The following is a 16244-nucleotide window of genomic DNA, read 5'->3' as shown; positions in this document are numbered from 1 at the left end:
AATTCCAAAAATTAAGAGCCCCTCAAAACCTGAACCCCCCCAAATCCCAACCCCTCCCAAACCACCCCTCAATAACCTCCGAGTCTTTTTTAACCTCCAAAGTTTAATAATAATAAAAAAAATCATAATACAATAAAATAACCCCCCCGGCCCCCCCCCCCCCGCTCCAAAGAGCCTTGTTAGTGTCGGGGGGGGGGGGGGGGAGGGGCAGGGGGACCCCAAATCCGCCCCCCCCCCGCCCCCACCCCCCCAATCCTATAAAAAACCCGGTGCGGGAGGGGTGGGGGAGGGGCTGGCCCTGCTGTGCTGGTTGGGGGCCCCCCCTCCCCATTTTGGGGCTCCCCTCCCCATTTTGGGGATCCCCCCCCCCCCGGGGCTGAACGATACAAAAGAAACAACTGAAATAATTACATCGCGGGGGGGGAGGGGAGGGGGGAGGGAGGAGCCCCCCCCCCAGCACCCCCAAATCCAAATTGGGGGGTTCGGGGGGGGCTCAGGGTGGGGGGGGCCCGGGGTGGCCCCCCCAGTCCATCCCCACCGTGTCAGGCGCGTCCGTCTGTCTGTCCGGGCTGGGGGCGCCACGTCACGAGTCCTGGGGGGGACAGACCGAAAATTACTGCACCCCAAAACCGCTGTACCCCAAAAACACTGAAACCCAAAACCGCTGTACCCCAAAAACACTGAACCCAAAACTGCTGTACCCCAAAAACACTGTACCCCAAAACCGCTGTACCTCAAAAACACTGAAACCCAAAACCGCTGTACCCCAAAAACACTGCACCCTAAAAACCACTGTATCCCAAAATCACTGTACCCCAAAACCGCTGTACCCCAAAAACACTGAACCCCAAAACTGCTGTACCCCAAAAACACTGTACCCCAAAAACACTAAAACCCAAAACCGCTGTACCCCAAAAACACTGAAACCCAAAAACACTGTACCCCAAAAACACTGCACCCTAAAAACCACTGTATCCCAAAATCACTGTACCCCAAAACCGCTGTACCCCAAAAACACTGAAACCCAAAAACACTGTACCCCAAAAACACTGAAACCCAAAACCGCTGTACCCCAAAAACACTGCACCCTAAAAACCATTGTATCCCAAAATCACTGAACCCCAAAACCCCTGAAACCCAAAACCGCTGTACCCCAAAACCACTGCACCCTAAAACCCATTATATCCCAAAATCACTGAAACCCAAAACCGCTGTACCCCAAAACCACTGCACCTTAAAAACCATTGTATCCCAAAATCACTGAACCCCAAAAACATTGTATCCTAAAAACACAGCACCCCAAAACTGCTGAATCCCAAGAACACTGCACCCTAAAAACCACTATATCCCAAAATCACTGAACCCCAAAATCACTGTACCCCAAAATCACTGTACCCCTAAACCACTGTACCCCAAAAACACTGTACCCTAAAAACCGCTGTATCCCAAAAACACTGTACCCCTAAAAACCATTGTATCCCAAAATCACTGAACCCCAAAATCATTGTTCCCCAAAAACATTGTACCCTAAAACCGCTGTACCCCAAAACCGCTGTGCCCCAATATCACTGAACCCTAAAACTACTGTACCCCTAAACCACTGCACCCTAAAAACACGGCAGCCCAAAACTGCTGTACCCTAAAAACACTGCAGCCCAAAACTGCTGTACCCCAAAACCCCTGCACCCTAAAAACACTGCACCCCAAAACCGCTGTACCCCAAAAACACTGCACCCCAAACCAGCCCCATCGATCCCTGGATGGGGGGGAACCCCCCAAAGCCTCTGCTCTGCACCCCAGAATCCCCCTGGACCCCTCTCACCCCGTAATTCCCCCATTAACTCCATCTGCACCCCAAAATTCCCCCTATTAACCCTATCTGTGCCCTATAATCCCCCCATTAACCCCTTCCGCACCCCACAATTCTCCCATAATCCAAATACACCCCATAACCCCCCCCTTAACCCTGTCTGTGCCCTGTTAACCCCTTCTATACCCCACAATCTCCCCATTATCCCCCTCTACACCCCATAAACCTCTCATTAACCCCCTCATCCCCCTATTAACCCCTTCCATACCACACAGCACCCCCATTACCCCGATCTGTGCCCCGTAATTCCCCCATTAACCCCCGTAATCCCCTCATAATCCCTCTCTGTACCCCACAATCCCCTCCCTTAACCCCCTCTATACCCATAAACCGTCACTGATCTCCTCATCCCCCATTAACCCCTTCTGCACCCCATAATCCCCCCTTAAACCCTTCTATACCCCATGATCCCCCCTTAAACCCTTCTGCACCCCATTAACCCCCTCTGTACCCCATAACCCCCCCTTAACCCCTTCTGTGCCAAATTAACCCCTTCTATACCCCATAATCCCCCATTATTCCCCTAATCCCCCATTAAACCCTTCTGTGTCCCATAACCCCCCATTAACCCCTCTGTACCCCATTATCCCATTAACCCCTTCTATTCCCTTAACAGCCCACATCAACCCCTTCTGCACCCCATTAACCCCTTCTATACCCCATTAACCCCTTCTGCACCCCATTAACCCCTTCTATACTCCATTATAACCCCTTCTGCACCCCATCAACCCCTTCTATACTCCATTAACACCTTCAGCACCCCATCAACCACCTCCGTACCCCATAACCCCCCATTAACCCCTTCAGCACCCCATTAACCCAGTCCACACCCCACAATCCCCCATTAACCCCTTCTATACCCCATTAACCCCTCCTTTAACCGCCTCCACACCCCATTAACCCCTTCAGCGCCCCAATAACCCGCCCTGTACTCACCCCCGGGGTCTGGGCTGCGGCCGTGGGGCTGTCCCGGGGGTCCCCCCCGCCCTCGGCCCCCCGACTCCTCTTTGGCTCCAGCTCCTCCTTGGCCAGGGCGGGCAGGAGGTGCCCCCCGCCCCGCTCTGCCCGGCGCTTGCGGCGCCGCTCGGGGTCCCGGCCGCGGGCCCGAGCCCCCCGGCGCTCCGCCTGCTCCAGCTGGGGAGGGGGACATGGTCAGACACCCCAAAATGGGGACAGGGCACACACAGAACCCTCAGACACCCCCAAATCCGGACAGGGCACACACAGAGCCCTCAGACACCCCCCGAGCCCCCCGGCGCTCCGCCTGCTCCAGCTGGGGAGGGGGACATGGTCAGACACCCCAAAATGGGGACAGGACACACACAGAACCCTCAGACACCCCAAAATGGGGACAGGACACACACAGACCCCTCAGACACCCCAAAATCCGGACAGGACACACACAGACCCCTCAGACACCCCAAAATCCGGACAGGACACACACAGAGCCCTCAGACACCCCCCGAGCCCCCCGGCGCTCCGCCTGCTCCAGCTGGGGGGCACACAGCCGTCAGACACCCCAAAATCGGGACAGGACACACACAGACCCCTCAGACACCCCAAAATCTGGACAGGACACACACAGAACCCTCAGACACCCCAAAATGGGGACAGGACACACACAGACCCCTCAGACACCCCAAAATCCGGACAGGGCACACACAGAGCCCTCAGACACCCAAAAATCGGGACAGGACACACACAGACCCCTCAGACACCCCAAAATCGGGAATGGGGACACACAGACCCCTCAGACACCCCCAGATCAGGAGTGCAGGGGCTGGCTGACAGGGGTTAATGGGGGGCGGTGAGGTACAGAAGGGGATTATGGAGGGGTTGGGGGAACAATGGGATTACAGGGTATGGAAGGGGTCAATGGGGCACGGAGGGGATTAAGGGGGGATTATGGGGTGCAGAAGGGGTTAATGAGGGGTTATGGGGTATAGAAGGGGTTAATGGGGGAGTTGTGGGGTACAGAGAGGGTTAATGGTTAAGAGGGTATTGGGGTGCCCAGGGTGGGCGCAGAGCAGTGCAAGGAGGGATTTGGGGGTCTCTAAAAGGTTTTGGGAAGCCTCACCCTAAAGGGGCAGTTCTGGGGGTGAGTTCTGTACCCCAGGCGGTTTGGGGGTCCCTGGGCAATTCTGGGGTACCCGGGTCAGTTTTTGGGGTGCCTGGGTCAGTTCTGGGGTCAGTGTTTGGGGTCCCGGTCAGTTTTTGGGGTGCCGGGTCAGTTTTGGGGTCAGTTTTTGGGTGCTGGTCAGTGTTTGGGGGTGCCCGGGTCAGTTTTTGGGGTGCCCGGGTCAGTTTTTGGGTCAGTTTTTGGGGTCCCATGGCAGTTTTGGGGTGCCCGGGTCAGTTTTTGGGGTCCCGGTCAGTGTTTGGGGTGCCCGGGTCAGTTTTTGGGGTGCCTGGGTCAGTTTTGGGGTCAGTTTTTGGGGTCCCGGTCAGTTTTGGGGTGCCGGTCAGTGTTTGGGGTGCCCGGGTCAGTTTTGGGGTGCCGGTCAGTTTTGGGGTGCTGGGGCCAGTTTTTGGGGTGCCCGGGTCAGTTTTTGGGGTGCCTGGGTCAGTTTTGGGGTCAGTTTTTGGGGTCCCGGTCAGTTTTGGGGTGCCGGTCAGTGTTTGGGGTGCCCGGGTCAGTTTTGGGGGTGCCGGTCAGTTTTGGGGTGCCGGGGCCAGTTTTTGGGGTCCCGGTCAGTGTTTGGGGTGCCCGGGTCAGATTTTGGGGTGCCTGGGTCAGTTTTGGGGTCAGTTTTGGGGTACCCGGGTCAGTTTCTGGGGTCCTGGTCAGTTTTGGGGGTACCGGTCAGGTTTTGGGGTGTCGGGGTCAGTTTTTGGGGTCCCGGTCAGTTTTGGGGTGCCCGGGTCAGTTTTTGGGGTCCCGGTCAGTGTTTGGGGTCACTTTTTGGGGTGCCAGGGTCAGTTTTTGGGGTGCCAGGGTCAGTTTTTGGGGTGTCGGGGTCAGTTTTTGGGGTGCCTGGGTCAGTTTTGGGGTCAGTTTTTGGGGTCCCGGTCCGTGTTTGGGGTGCCTGGGTCAGTGTTTGGGGTGCCGGTCAGTTTTGGGGTGCCGGTCAGTGTTTGGGTTCCTGGTCAGTTTTGGGGTCCCAGTCAGTGTTTGGGGTGCTGGTCAGTTTTTGGGGTGCCTCGGTCAGTTTTGGGGTCCCGGTCAGTGTTTGGGGTGCTGGGGTCAGTTTTTGGGGTCAGTGTTTGGGGTCCCGGTCAGTGTTTGGGGTGCTGGGGTCAGTTTTGGGTCAGTGTTTGGGGTCCCGGTCAGTGTTTGGGGTCCCGGTCAGTGTTTGGGGTGCCTGGGTCAGTTTTTGGGGTCAGTTTTTGGGGTCCCGGTCAGTTTTTGGGGTGCCTGGGTCAGTGTTTGGGGTGCCGGTCAGTGTTGGGGTGCCGCACCTCGAGCAGCAGGCGGAACAGGGCCAGCGGGGGCGGGCGCGTGGCCTGCAGCAGCCGCCAGATGCTCTGGGCCTCGTCCAGCGTCACCTCCAGCAGGTCCCCCTCCATCATCAGCTCCTCCAGCGGCCGCCGCGTGGCCTCGGGCAGCTCCAGCACGGGGCCCTGCAGCCGGGGCAGCGCCGCGCTCAGCGCCTCAGCTCTGCAACGGGGACATGGGGACATCGTGGGGACATGGGACATCGTGGGGACATCGTGGGGACATGGGGACATTGTGGGGACATGGGACACGTGCCCATTGCCAGCTCCAGCACGGGGCCCTGCAGCCGGGGCAGCGCCGCACTCAGCGCCTCCAGCTCTGTGGGGACACCATGGGGACATCGTGGGGACATTGTGGGGACACCACAGTGACACAGTGTGTGCCCATTGCCAGCTCCAGCACGGGGCCCTGCAGCCGGGGCAGCGCCGCGCTCAGCGCCTCCAGCTCTGTGGGGACACCATGGGGACATGGGGACATCATGGGGACACCACAGTGACACAGTGTGTGCTCTCGGGCAGCCCCAGCACGAGGCCCTGCAGCCGGGGCAGCGCCGCGCTCAGCGCCTCCAGCTCTGCAACGGGGACATGGGGACATTGTGGGGACAGTGTGGGGACATGGGGACACCATGGGGACATGGGACACGTGCCCATTGCCAGCTCCAGCACGGGGCCCTGCAGCCGGGGCAGCGCCGCGCTCAGCGCCTCCAGCTCTGTGGGGACATCGTGGGGACATCGTTGGGACACCACAGGGACATGGGGACACAGGGATAAAGGGACACAGGGGGTTCCAGCCCCAGCAGCGCTACGCTCAGCATCTCAGCTCTGTGGGGACACCACAGGGACACGTGGACACGCTGTGCTCAGCGCCCCCAGCTCTGCAGGGACATCGTGGGGACACCATGGGGACACGGGGTACACTCAGCACCTCCAGCTCTGTGGGGACATCGTGGGGACATCATGGGGACACCACAGGGACCCCCACAGATCCACAGGACCCCCCAGCACTGCTGAGCTCACCAGGGACCCAGGGGATCCCTCTGTCCCTCCCTGGGGATCCCTGGATCCCTCTGTCCCTCTCCGGGTCCCTCTGTCCCTCTGTCCCTGCCCCATGGAACCCCCTGCATCCCCGAGGGTCTCCCCACGGCCCCAATCCTCCTCACCCGAGGCCAGGGGTCCGTTCTTCTCCGGCTGGGGGCGTCCCCGTTCTCCACCGACACCTGGGGGAGGATGGAGGGAAGGTATTCTGGGGGGCTCAGCATCCCCAGCCCCAAAAACACCCCCAAACCGCCCCAAAACCTGCCCCACACGTCCCCACTGCCCCAAAATCACCCCAAAACCACCCCACAACCTGCCCCACACGTCCCCACTGCCCCTAAACCCTCCCACCGCGGTCTGCTCGTTGTGGTGGGCCCGGCACAGAGCACAATCACCCCAAAACCCCCAAGAATCTCCCCAAAATCCTCGTAATTTCCCCCAAAACCCCCACAAATCCCTCAATTCTCACCTTGGCCTGCTGGCAGCTGGTCTTGCACAGGGGTCTGACACCCCAAATTCCACCCAAAACCCCCAAACCCCACCCCCAATCCCCAACTTGGTCTGCTTGTTGTGGGTGGTCTCACACAGGGCCCTGACACCCCAAATTTCCCCTAAATCTCCCCAAAACCCTCATAATTTCCCCAAAACCCCCATAATTGCCCCCAAAACTCACTTTGGTCCGCTCATTGCGCCTGGCCTCGCACAGGGCCCTGACACCCCAAATCACCCCCAAACCTCCCTAAATCTCCCCCAAGTCTCCACAAAACCCCCCATAATTCACCCAAAACCCACCTTGGTCTGCTCATTGCAGCTGGTCTCGTGCAGGGCCCTGACACCCCAAATTCCACCCAAATCACCCCAAACCTCCCTAAATCTCCCCCAAATCTCCCCCAAATCTCCCTAACTCGCCCAAAACCCCCACCTTGGTCTGCTCGTTGTGGCTGGCCTCGTGCAGGGCTCCATCACCATCACCATCACCGTGGTGCAGCCGGTGCTGCAGGGCCCTGACACCCCAAAACTCCCCAAACCCCCCTCAAACCTCCCCAAAACGCCCATAATTGCCCCCAAAACCCACTCTGGTCTGCTCGTTGCAGCTGGCCTCGCGCAGGGCCCCGTCTCCTCCATCCCCGTGGTGCAGCCGGTGCCTCAGGGCCCTGACACCCCAAACCCCCCCAAATCACCTCCAAATCACCTCCAAATCTCCCCAAACCCCCATAAATCTCCCCAAAATCCCCACCTTGGTCTGCTCGTTGCGGCTGGCCTCGCGCAGGGCCCCGTCGTCGCCATCCCTGTGGTGCAGCCGGTGCCGCAGGGCCCTGACACCCCAAAACTCCCCAAATCACCTCCAAATCACCTCCAAATCTCCCCAAACCCCATAAATCTCCCCAAACCCCCATAAATCTCCCCAAAATCCCCACCTTGGTCTGCTCGTTGCAGCTGGCCTCGCGCAGGGCCCCGTCGTCGCCATCCCTGTGGTGCAGCCGGTGCCGCAGGGCCCTGACACCCCAAAACTCCCCAAATCCACCTCAAATCTCCCCAAATCCCCCCAAATCTCCCTAACACCCCAAAACCCCCCCAAATCACGCCAAACCCCCATAAATCTCCCCAAAACCCACCTTGGTCTGCTCGTTGTGGCTGGCCTCGCGCAGGGCCCCGTCACCATGGTGCAGTCGGTGCCTCAGGGCCCTGACACCCCAAATTCCCCCAAATCACCCCAAAACCCTCCCAAATCTCCCTAAAATCCCCAAAACCCCCCCAAATCATGCTAAACCTCCATAAATCTCCCCAAATTCCCCAAAACCCACCTTGGTCTGCTCGTTGCGGCTGGCCTCGCGCAGGGCCCCGTCGCCGCCGTCCCCGTGGTGCAGCCGGTGCCGCAGGGCCCTGACACCCCAAATCACCCCCAAAATCACCCCAAATCTCCCCATATCACCCCCAAATCTCCCCAAAACCCCCACCTTGGTCTGCTCGTTGCAGCTGGCCTCGCGCAGGGCTCCATCACCGTCCCCGTGGTGCAGCCGGTGCCGCAGGGCCGCCAGGCGCTCCAGGGGCGCGGCCACCTCGGGGGAGGCCAGGAGCTGTCGGGCCCGGTCCTGCCAGGTGATGGCCCTCTCGGTGAGGCACTGCAGGGCCTCGCCCTCGGGCAGCCGCACCGGCAGCTTCTGCAGCGCCACCAGCAGCGCCAGGATGGTCTCGAGGCGCGGCCGCCGCGAGCGCTGGCACAGCGGGCACAGGAACTTGGCGTCCCACTCCCACCAGGCCGGCGACGGCTTCTGGGCGCCCAGGCGGGGCCAGGCCACGCAGGAGCCGTGGAACCAGTCCCGGCAGAGCTGGCACTGCAGCATGCCCGGCCCCGAGGGCTGCCCGCACACGCAGGACGGAGGGCCCGGGCCGGGCAGGGGCGGCGCCGCCTTCTGGGCGTTGGCGTGGCGGAGGCGCAGCATGCCCTCCTTCTCCTTCTGCTCGCCCTCTTGAACGCCACGATCTGGGGGAAGAGAGACTGGGGGCTTCAGGGTGTGGACCCCCAGCCCAAAGCCCTGAACGCCCTCCTTCTCCTTGCCCTTCTTGAATGGCACCGTCTCGGGGGGACACCAGGGGGTGAGAGGGGACAGGGTTGTGGGGTGACAGGGTGTGACCCCCAGCCCAAACCCCTGAATGTCAAAATACGGAGGAAAATTGTGAGTGTGAGAGGTGACAAGGATTGGGGGAATGTGGGTGCCCCCACCCCAAACCTCTGACCACCAAGATATGGGATGGGCACAGCAGGGGGTGAGAGGGGACAGGGATTGAGGAAATGTGGGTGCCCCATCCCCAAACTCCTCAACACCGAGATCTGGAGGGAAATTGGGAGTGTATGAGATGGCAGGGTTGGGGGAATGTGGGTGACCCCACCCCAAACCCCAAAACCCCAATTTAGGGAGAACAAGGAACGTGAGTGATAACAGCAATCGAGGTCTGATGCAGTGCCCCCCACCCCAAACACCTGAATGCCAAAATCTGGGCGACAGCAGGTGGTGAGAGGCAACAGGGATTGGGAGAAATGTGGGTGCCCCCCACCCCAAACCCCTGAACACCTTGATCTGGAGGGAAATTGGGAGTGTGAGAGGTGACAGGGCTGGGGGGTCTCAGGGTGTGCCCCACCCCAAACCCCCCAATTTAGGAAGAACAAGGAACGTGAGCAATAACAGCAATCAACGTCAGATGCGGAGCCCCCACCCCAAACCCCCGATCCCAGGGTGGGCACAGCAGGGACAGGAGCAGTGCCGGGGGTCCCGGGGTGCCCCCCACACCCCCCCCAGCTCACCACAGCCCCGGGGGTCCCGCAGGTCCTGCGCCGACAGCCCCAAGCTCTCGGCGTCCAGCCGGTACAGCCCCGGCTCCTGCCGCCACTTGAGCCTCTTGCTGCTGTCCGAGCCGGCGTCCGCGCAGGGACACAGCACCTGGGGGACACCACAAGGGTCAGCGCCCTGCCAGGACCCCCCCCGGGCCCCCCAGAGCCCCCCCAGACCCACCTCGAGCAGGGTGTAGCACGAGTTCTTCTTGAGGAAGGTGCGGGAGGCCTTGTCCCGCCACGAGTGCGCGGGTGCCCACCTGCACCTCGAGCTGCCGCAGCTCCTCCAGGCGCACGGGCAGGTCCCGGCCCACGGCCACCAGGCCCTCCAGGTCATCCAGGCACGGGTAATGGTCACCGTTCTGGGGGGACAGGGACACGGGTGACATGGGGACACGGCCACCAGGCCCTCCAGGTCATCCAGGCACGGGTAATGGTCACCGTTCTGGGGGGACAGGGACACGGGTGACATGGGGACACGGCCACCAGGCCCTCCAGGTCATCCAGGCACGGGTAATGGTCACCGTTCTGGGGGGACAGGGACATGGGTGACATGGGTGACATGGGGACACGGCCACCAGGCCCCTCCAGGCACGGGTAATGGTCACCGTTCTGGGGGGACAGGGACACGGGTCACATGGGGACACGGCCACCAGGCCCTCCAGGCACGGGCAGTGGTCACCATTCTAAGGGGACAGTGACATGGGTGACATGGGGACACATGGGTGACACGGGGACATGTGGGGACACGGCCACCAGGCCCTCCAGGTCATCCAGGCACGGGTAATGGTCACCGTTCTGGGGGGACACGGTGGCAGGAACAGGGACAGGATGGGAAGGGGACATGGTGGCAGATGGGAGGTCCATGGGGGCAGGGACAGGGAGGTGTCCATGTCCACAGGGACAGGATGGGGACACAGCACTGTCCCCTGTCCACAGGGACAGGATGGGGACACAGCACTGTCCCCTGTCCACAGGGACAGGATGGGGACACAGCACTGTCCCCTGTCCACAGGGACACGATGGGGACACAGCACTGTCCCCTGTCCCTAGGGACAGGATGGGGACACAGCACTGTCCCCTGTCCACAGGGACAGGATGGGGACACAGCACTGTCCCATGTCCACAGGGGCAGGATGGGGACACAGCACTGTCCCCTGTCCACAGGGGCAGGATGGGGACACAGCACTGTCCCCTGTCCCTAGGGACAGGATGGGGACACAGCACTGTCCCATGTCCACAGGGACAGGTCGAGCATGTGCAATGGGGGACAGGGACACAGGAGTGTCCAGTGTCCACAGGGACACGATGGGGACACAGGTGTGCAGAGCCCATGATGGGGACAGAATGGGGACACAGGGCTGTCCCCTGCCCACGGGGCCAGGACAAGGATGGACCATGGCCAGGGTCCATGGGGACACCATGGGGACACCAGGACAAGGACACAGGGGTGTCCAAGGGGACAGCCCAGGCACGCAGGGCTGTGTGCAGTGAGGGGTCCCCGGGGCTCCCCCAGGAGGGTCTCAGAGGGTCCCAGGGGATCTCAGGGGGTTTCCAGGAGGGTCCCAGGGGATCCCAGGATGTCCAGGAGGTCTCAAGGGTCCCAGGAGGGTCTCAGAGGGTCCCAGGGGCTCCCAGGATGTCCCCGGAGGTCTCAAAGGTCCCAGGGGATCTCAGGGGGTCCCAGGGGTTTCAGGAGGGTCTCAGGGTGTCCCAGGGGGTCTCAGGGGTGCAGAGCCCACCTGGATCTCCTCGACGTCGGCGATCCAGCCCGGGCCTTGCCCAGGGCCTCCTTCAGGGCCTGGATGTTGGGCAGCAGCGCCGGAATGTTCTCGGCCTCCTTGATGATGGCAGCCAGCGTGGCCGGGGGGTGCTTCTGCCTGCAGGGGGGCAGAGACGGGGACCTGAGAGCCCTGAGACCCCCAGAGACCCCAGAGACCCCTGACACCCCAGAGCCAGGGACCTGAGAGCCCTGAGACCCCCAGAGATCCCTGACACCCCAGAGCCAGGGACCTGAGAGCCCTGAGACCCCCAGATACCCCCAGAGATCCCCCTGGCACTCCCAGAGCCAGGGACCTGAGAGCCCTGAGACCCCCAGAGATCCCTGACACCCCAGAGCCAGGGACCTGAGAGCCCTGAGACCCCCAGATACCCCAGAGATCCCCCTGGCACTCCCAGAGCCAGGGACCTGAGAGCCCTGAGACCCCCAGAGACCCCCCTGATACCCCAGAGACCCCCCTGATACCCCAAAGATCCCCCCTGATACCCCAGAGACCCCCCTGATACCCACAGAGCTCCCTGATACCCCCAGAGACCCCCCCAACAACCCCAGAGCTCCCTCCTGACACCCCCAGAGCCAAGGAGAGCCCCCAGACCTTTTATCTCCAACCAGGGGACAGAGGGCACAGCCCCATCCCCCTCTCCCCTCTCAGGTGCAGCCCCCAGCCCCCTTTATCTCCCCCTGGGCTGGGGTCTCTCCCCTGGGGATGGCTCCAGCCCCTTTGGGAATGACTCCAACCCCCTTATCTCCCCCTGGATTGGGGTCCAGCCCCTTTATCTCCCCCTGGGGGTGGCTCCAGCCCCTTTATCTCCCCCTGGGTTGGGGTCCAGCCACTTCATCTCCCTTTGGGGAGGGGTCTCTCCCCCCGGGTCGGGGTCTCTTCCCCTGGGGATGGCCCCAACCCCTTTATCTCCCCCTGGGTTGGGGTCCAGCCCCTTTATCTCCCCTTGGGGACAGCTCCAGCCCCCTTATCTCCCTCCGCCCCAGGTCGGGGTCTCTCCCCCTGGATTGGGGTCCAGCCCCTTTATCTCCCTTCGAGGAGGGCTCTCTCCCCCCGGGGATGCCCCCAGCCCCTTTATCTCCCCTGGATTGGGGTCCAGCCCCTTTATCTCCCCCTGGATTGGGGTCCAGCCCCTTTATCTCCCCCTGGACTGGGGTCCAGCCCCTTTATCTCCCTTTGAGGAGGGGTCTCTCCCCCCGGGGACGCCCCCAGCCCCCTGACCTGGCCTCGAGGCACATCTGCGCCTTCTCCTCCCAGCGCTGGGCGATGGTCAGCAGCTCCTGCAGCTCAGCCATGGCCACGTCCACGGCGGGGCTGGGCGCCACGGTGCGGCCGGCCTGGATGAGGCCGCGCATGACGGGCAGGGGCACGCGGGCGCGCGGGGACCGCAGCGTGGCCGTCACCTCCTCCAGCCACGCGGCCTGGGCCAGCTGCCGCTCCAGCCGCCGGCCCTCGGGCACCTCCACGCCCAGGCGGGAGCCCCGCGCCAGCAGCTCCTGCAGGGCCCCCGGCGCCGGCGGGGGAACGGCCAGGGCGGCTCGGGCCTCGGCCTGGAACGCCTCGACACGGTCCAGCAGGGCCTGGGGGACACGGGGACAGGGTGGGACACTGTGGGGACAGTGTGGGACATCGTGGGGACAGTGTGGGACATCGTGGGGACACCCCAGAGATCCAAACCCCTCGGCCTGGAACGCCTCGACACGGTCCAGGAGAGCCTGGGGGACACGGGGACAGGGTGGGACATTTTGGGGACACAGGGACAGCAATGGGACACCCCAGAGATCCAAACCCCTCGGCCTGGAACGCCTCGACACGGTCCAGGAGAGCCTGGGGGGACACGGGGACAATGTGGGACATCATGGGGACACCCCAGAGATCCAAACCCCTCGGCCTGGAACGCCTCAACACGGTTCAGGAGAGCCTGGGGGACACAGGGACAGGGTGGGACATCGTGGGGACAGTGTGGGACATCGTGGGGACACACAGGGGACACCCCAGAGATCCAAACCCCTCGGCCTGGAACGCCTCGACACGGTCCAGCAGGGCCTGGGGGACACGGGGACAGGGTGGGACAGTGTGGGGACACACAGGGAACAGTGCTGGACATCCCAGAGATCCCCACCCCTCGGCCTGGAAGGCTTCAACACGGTCCAGCAGGGCCTGGGGGGACAGGGGGACAGTGTGGGGACACAGAGGGGACAGTGTGGGACATCGTGGGGACACCCCAGAGATCCCCACCCCTCGGCCTGGAAGGCTTCAACACGGTCCAGGAGAGCCTGGGGGGACAGGGGGACAGCGTGGGACATCGTGGGGACACTGTGGGGACAGTGTGGGACATCATGGGGATGGTGTGGGACATCATGGGGACACCCCAGAGATCCCCACCCCTTGGCCTGGAACGCCTCAACACGGTCCAGAAGAGCCTGGGGGGCACACGGGGACAGTGTGGGACACTTTGGGGACAGTGTGGGACATCATGGGGACAGTGTGGGACATCATGGGGACACACAGGGGACACCCCAGACCCAGAGATTCACCCCCCTCAGCCTGGAAGGCTTTGACTCAGTCCAGGAGGGCCTGGAGGGGGGACAGTGTGGGGACACAGAGGGACATGGGGTTAGGGACAGACAGGGGACAGTGTGGGGACACACAGGGGACAGTGTGGGGACACACAGGGGACAGTGTGGGACATCATGGGGACACAGAGGGACAGCACTGGGACACTGTGTGACACCCCTGAGACACGGGGTCAGGGACAGACAGGGGACAGCAATGGGACACACAGAGGGATGGACAGGGACAGTGTGGGACAGCAATGGGACATGGGGTTAGGGACAGACAGGGGACAGTGTGGGACACCCAGAGGGACAGCGTGAGACACAGTGTGACACCCCTGGGACACAGAGGGACATGCCTGGGACATCCCTGGGACACTGTGGGATACCATGGGACACTGTGTCACCCGTGTCCCACCTGCACGTCCCCGATCTGGTGCACGACGCAGTGTGACCCCAGGTGACAATGTGTGACCCCAGGTGACACCGTGTGACCCCATGTGACAATGTCACCGTGTCCCACCTGCACGTCCCCGATCTGGTGCACGACGCAGTGTGGACCCCAGGTGACACCGTGTGACCCCAGGTGACACACCATGTCACCCTGCCCCACCTGCACGTCCCCAATCTGGTGCATGATGCAGTGTGACACCGTGTGACCCCAGGTGACACCGTGTGACTCCAGGTGACACTGTGTGACACGCCATGTCACCGTGTCCCACCTGCACGTCCCCGATCTGGTGCACGACGCAGTGTGACCCCAGGTGACAATGTGTGACCCCAGGTGACACCGTGTGACCCCAGGTGACAATGTGTGACCCCAGGTGACAATGTGTGACCCCAGGTGACACCGTGTGACCCCAGGTGACAATGTGTGACCCCAGGTGACAATGTGTGACCCCAGGTGACACCGTGTGACCCCAGGTGACAATGTGTGACCCCAGGTGACACCGTGTGACCCCGTGTGACAATGTCACCGTGCCCCACCTGCACGTCCCCGATCTGGTGCATGACGCAGTGTGACCCCAGGTGACAATGTGTGACCCCGTGTGACAATGTCACCGTGCCCCACCTGCACGTCCCCGATCTGGTGCATGACGCAGTGTGACCCCAGGTGACACCGTGTGACCCCGTTGTGACAATGTCACCGTGCCCCACCTGCACGTCCCCGATCTGGTGCATGACGCAGTGTGACCCCAGGTGACAATGTGTGACCCCAGGTGACACCGTGTGACCCCGTGTGACAATGTCACCGTGCCCCACCTGCACGTCCCCGATCTGGTGCATGACGCAGTGTGACCCCAGGTGACACAGTGTGACCCCGTGTGACAATGTCACCGTGCCCCACCTGCACGTCCCCGATCTGGTGCATGACGCAGGGCAGTTGGTTCATCTGCTCCAGGAACCGCCGCAGCTCCTCCAGCGTCAGCGCCGGCGCGGGGACCCTGCGGGGACACGGACACTCTGGGGACACTGAGGGGACACTGAGGGGACCCTGCGGGGACAGGGACACTCAGGGGACACTGAGGGGACACTGAGGGGACCCTGCGGGGACACGGACACTCAGGGGACACTGAGGGGACACTGAGGGGACACGGGACACTCAGGGGACACTGAGGGGACACTGAGGGGACACTGAGGGGACACTGAGGGGACCCTGCAGGGACAGGGACACTCAGGGGACACTGAGGGGACACTGAGGGGACCCTGCGGGGACAGGGACATTGAGGGGACACTGCGGGGACATGGACACTCAGGGGACACTGAGGGGACAGGGACACTGAGGGGACACGGACACTCAGGGGACACCGAGGGGACAGGGACATTGAGGGGACACTGCGGGGACACAGACACTCAGGGGACACCAAGGGGACCCTGCGGGGACACGGACACTCAGGGGACACTGAGGGGACAGGAAAGGGACCCTGCGGGGACACTGAGGGGACAGGGACACTGAGGGGACACGGACACTCAGGGGACACTGAGGGGACAGGGACACTCTGGGGACAGGAAAGGGACCCTGCGGGCACACGGACATTGTGGGGACAGGGACAGGGACATTGTGAGGACATAGAGGGGACACTGTGGGGACACTGAGGGGACAGGGACACTGAGGGAACACTGTGGGGACACTGAGGGGACACTGTGGAGACACTCTGGGAACAGGGAAAGGACCCTGCAGGGACAGGGACAGAGAGGGGACACTGTGGGGACACTGCAGGGGACAGGACCCACAG

At 62.2% G+C, this 16244-nt stretch overlaps 2 protein-coding genes across 2 annotated transcripts in view; both read right to left on the bottom strand.

Annotated features, from left to right (window-relative positions):
- Window positions 1–250: 250 nt before the first annotated feature.
- Window positions 251–5491, bottom strand: LOC134433278 (lysine-specific demethylase 5C-like). Its single transcript, XM_063182150.1, has 3 exons — window positions 5270–5491; window positions 2807–3004; window positions 251–592 (listed from the first exon to the last, which is right to left on the bottom strand). Exons 1-3 carry the CDS (start codon window positions 5489–5491, stop codon window positions 584–586), a joined length of 429 nt encoding a protein of 142 aa, XP_063038220.1. The 3' UTR covers window positions 251–583.
- Window positions 5492–5942: 451 nt separating this feature from the next.
- The window catches only part of KDM5C (lysine demethylase 5C), a 47483-nt gene continuing 37181 nt past the window's right edge, over window positions 5943–16244 (bottom strand). Inside the window, 10 exon segments of the mRNA XM_063182149.1 lie at window positions 5943–6015; window positions 6466–6522; window positions 8299–8825; window positions 9645–9780; window positions 9853–9921; window positions 9923–10033; window positions 11414–11442; window positions 11445–11551; window positions 12674–13032; window positions 15356–15452. Coding sequence (XP_063038219.1) covers window positions 6001–6015; window positions 6466–6522; window positions 8299–8825; window positions 9645–9780; window positions 9853–9921; window positions 9923–10033; window positions 11414–11442; window positions 11445–11551; window positions 12674–13032; window positions 15356–15452 — 1507 coding nt within the window. The 3' untranslated portion in view covers window positions 5943–6000.

The sequence above is a fragment of the Melospiza melodia genome, unplaced genomic scaffold, assembly GCF_035770615.1.
Source record: "Melospiza melodia melodia isolate bMelMel2 unplaced genomic scaffold, bMelMel2.pri scaffold_166, whole genome shotgun sequence".
NCBI lineage: Eukaryota > Metazoa > Chordata > Aves > Passeriformes > Passerellidae > Melospiza > Melospiza melodia.
Note: the sequence above shows the minus strand (reverse complement) of the source record. Positions and strands in the feature narration are given on the sequence as shown.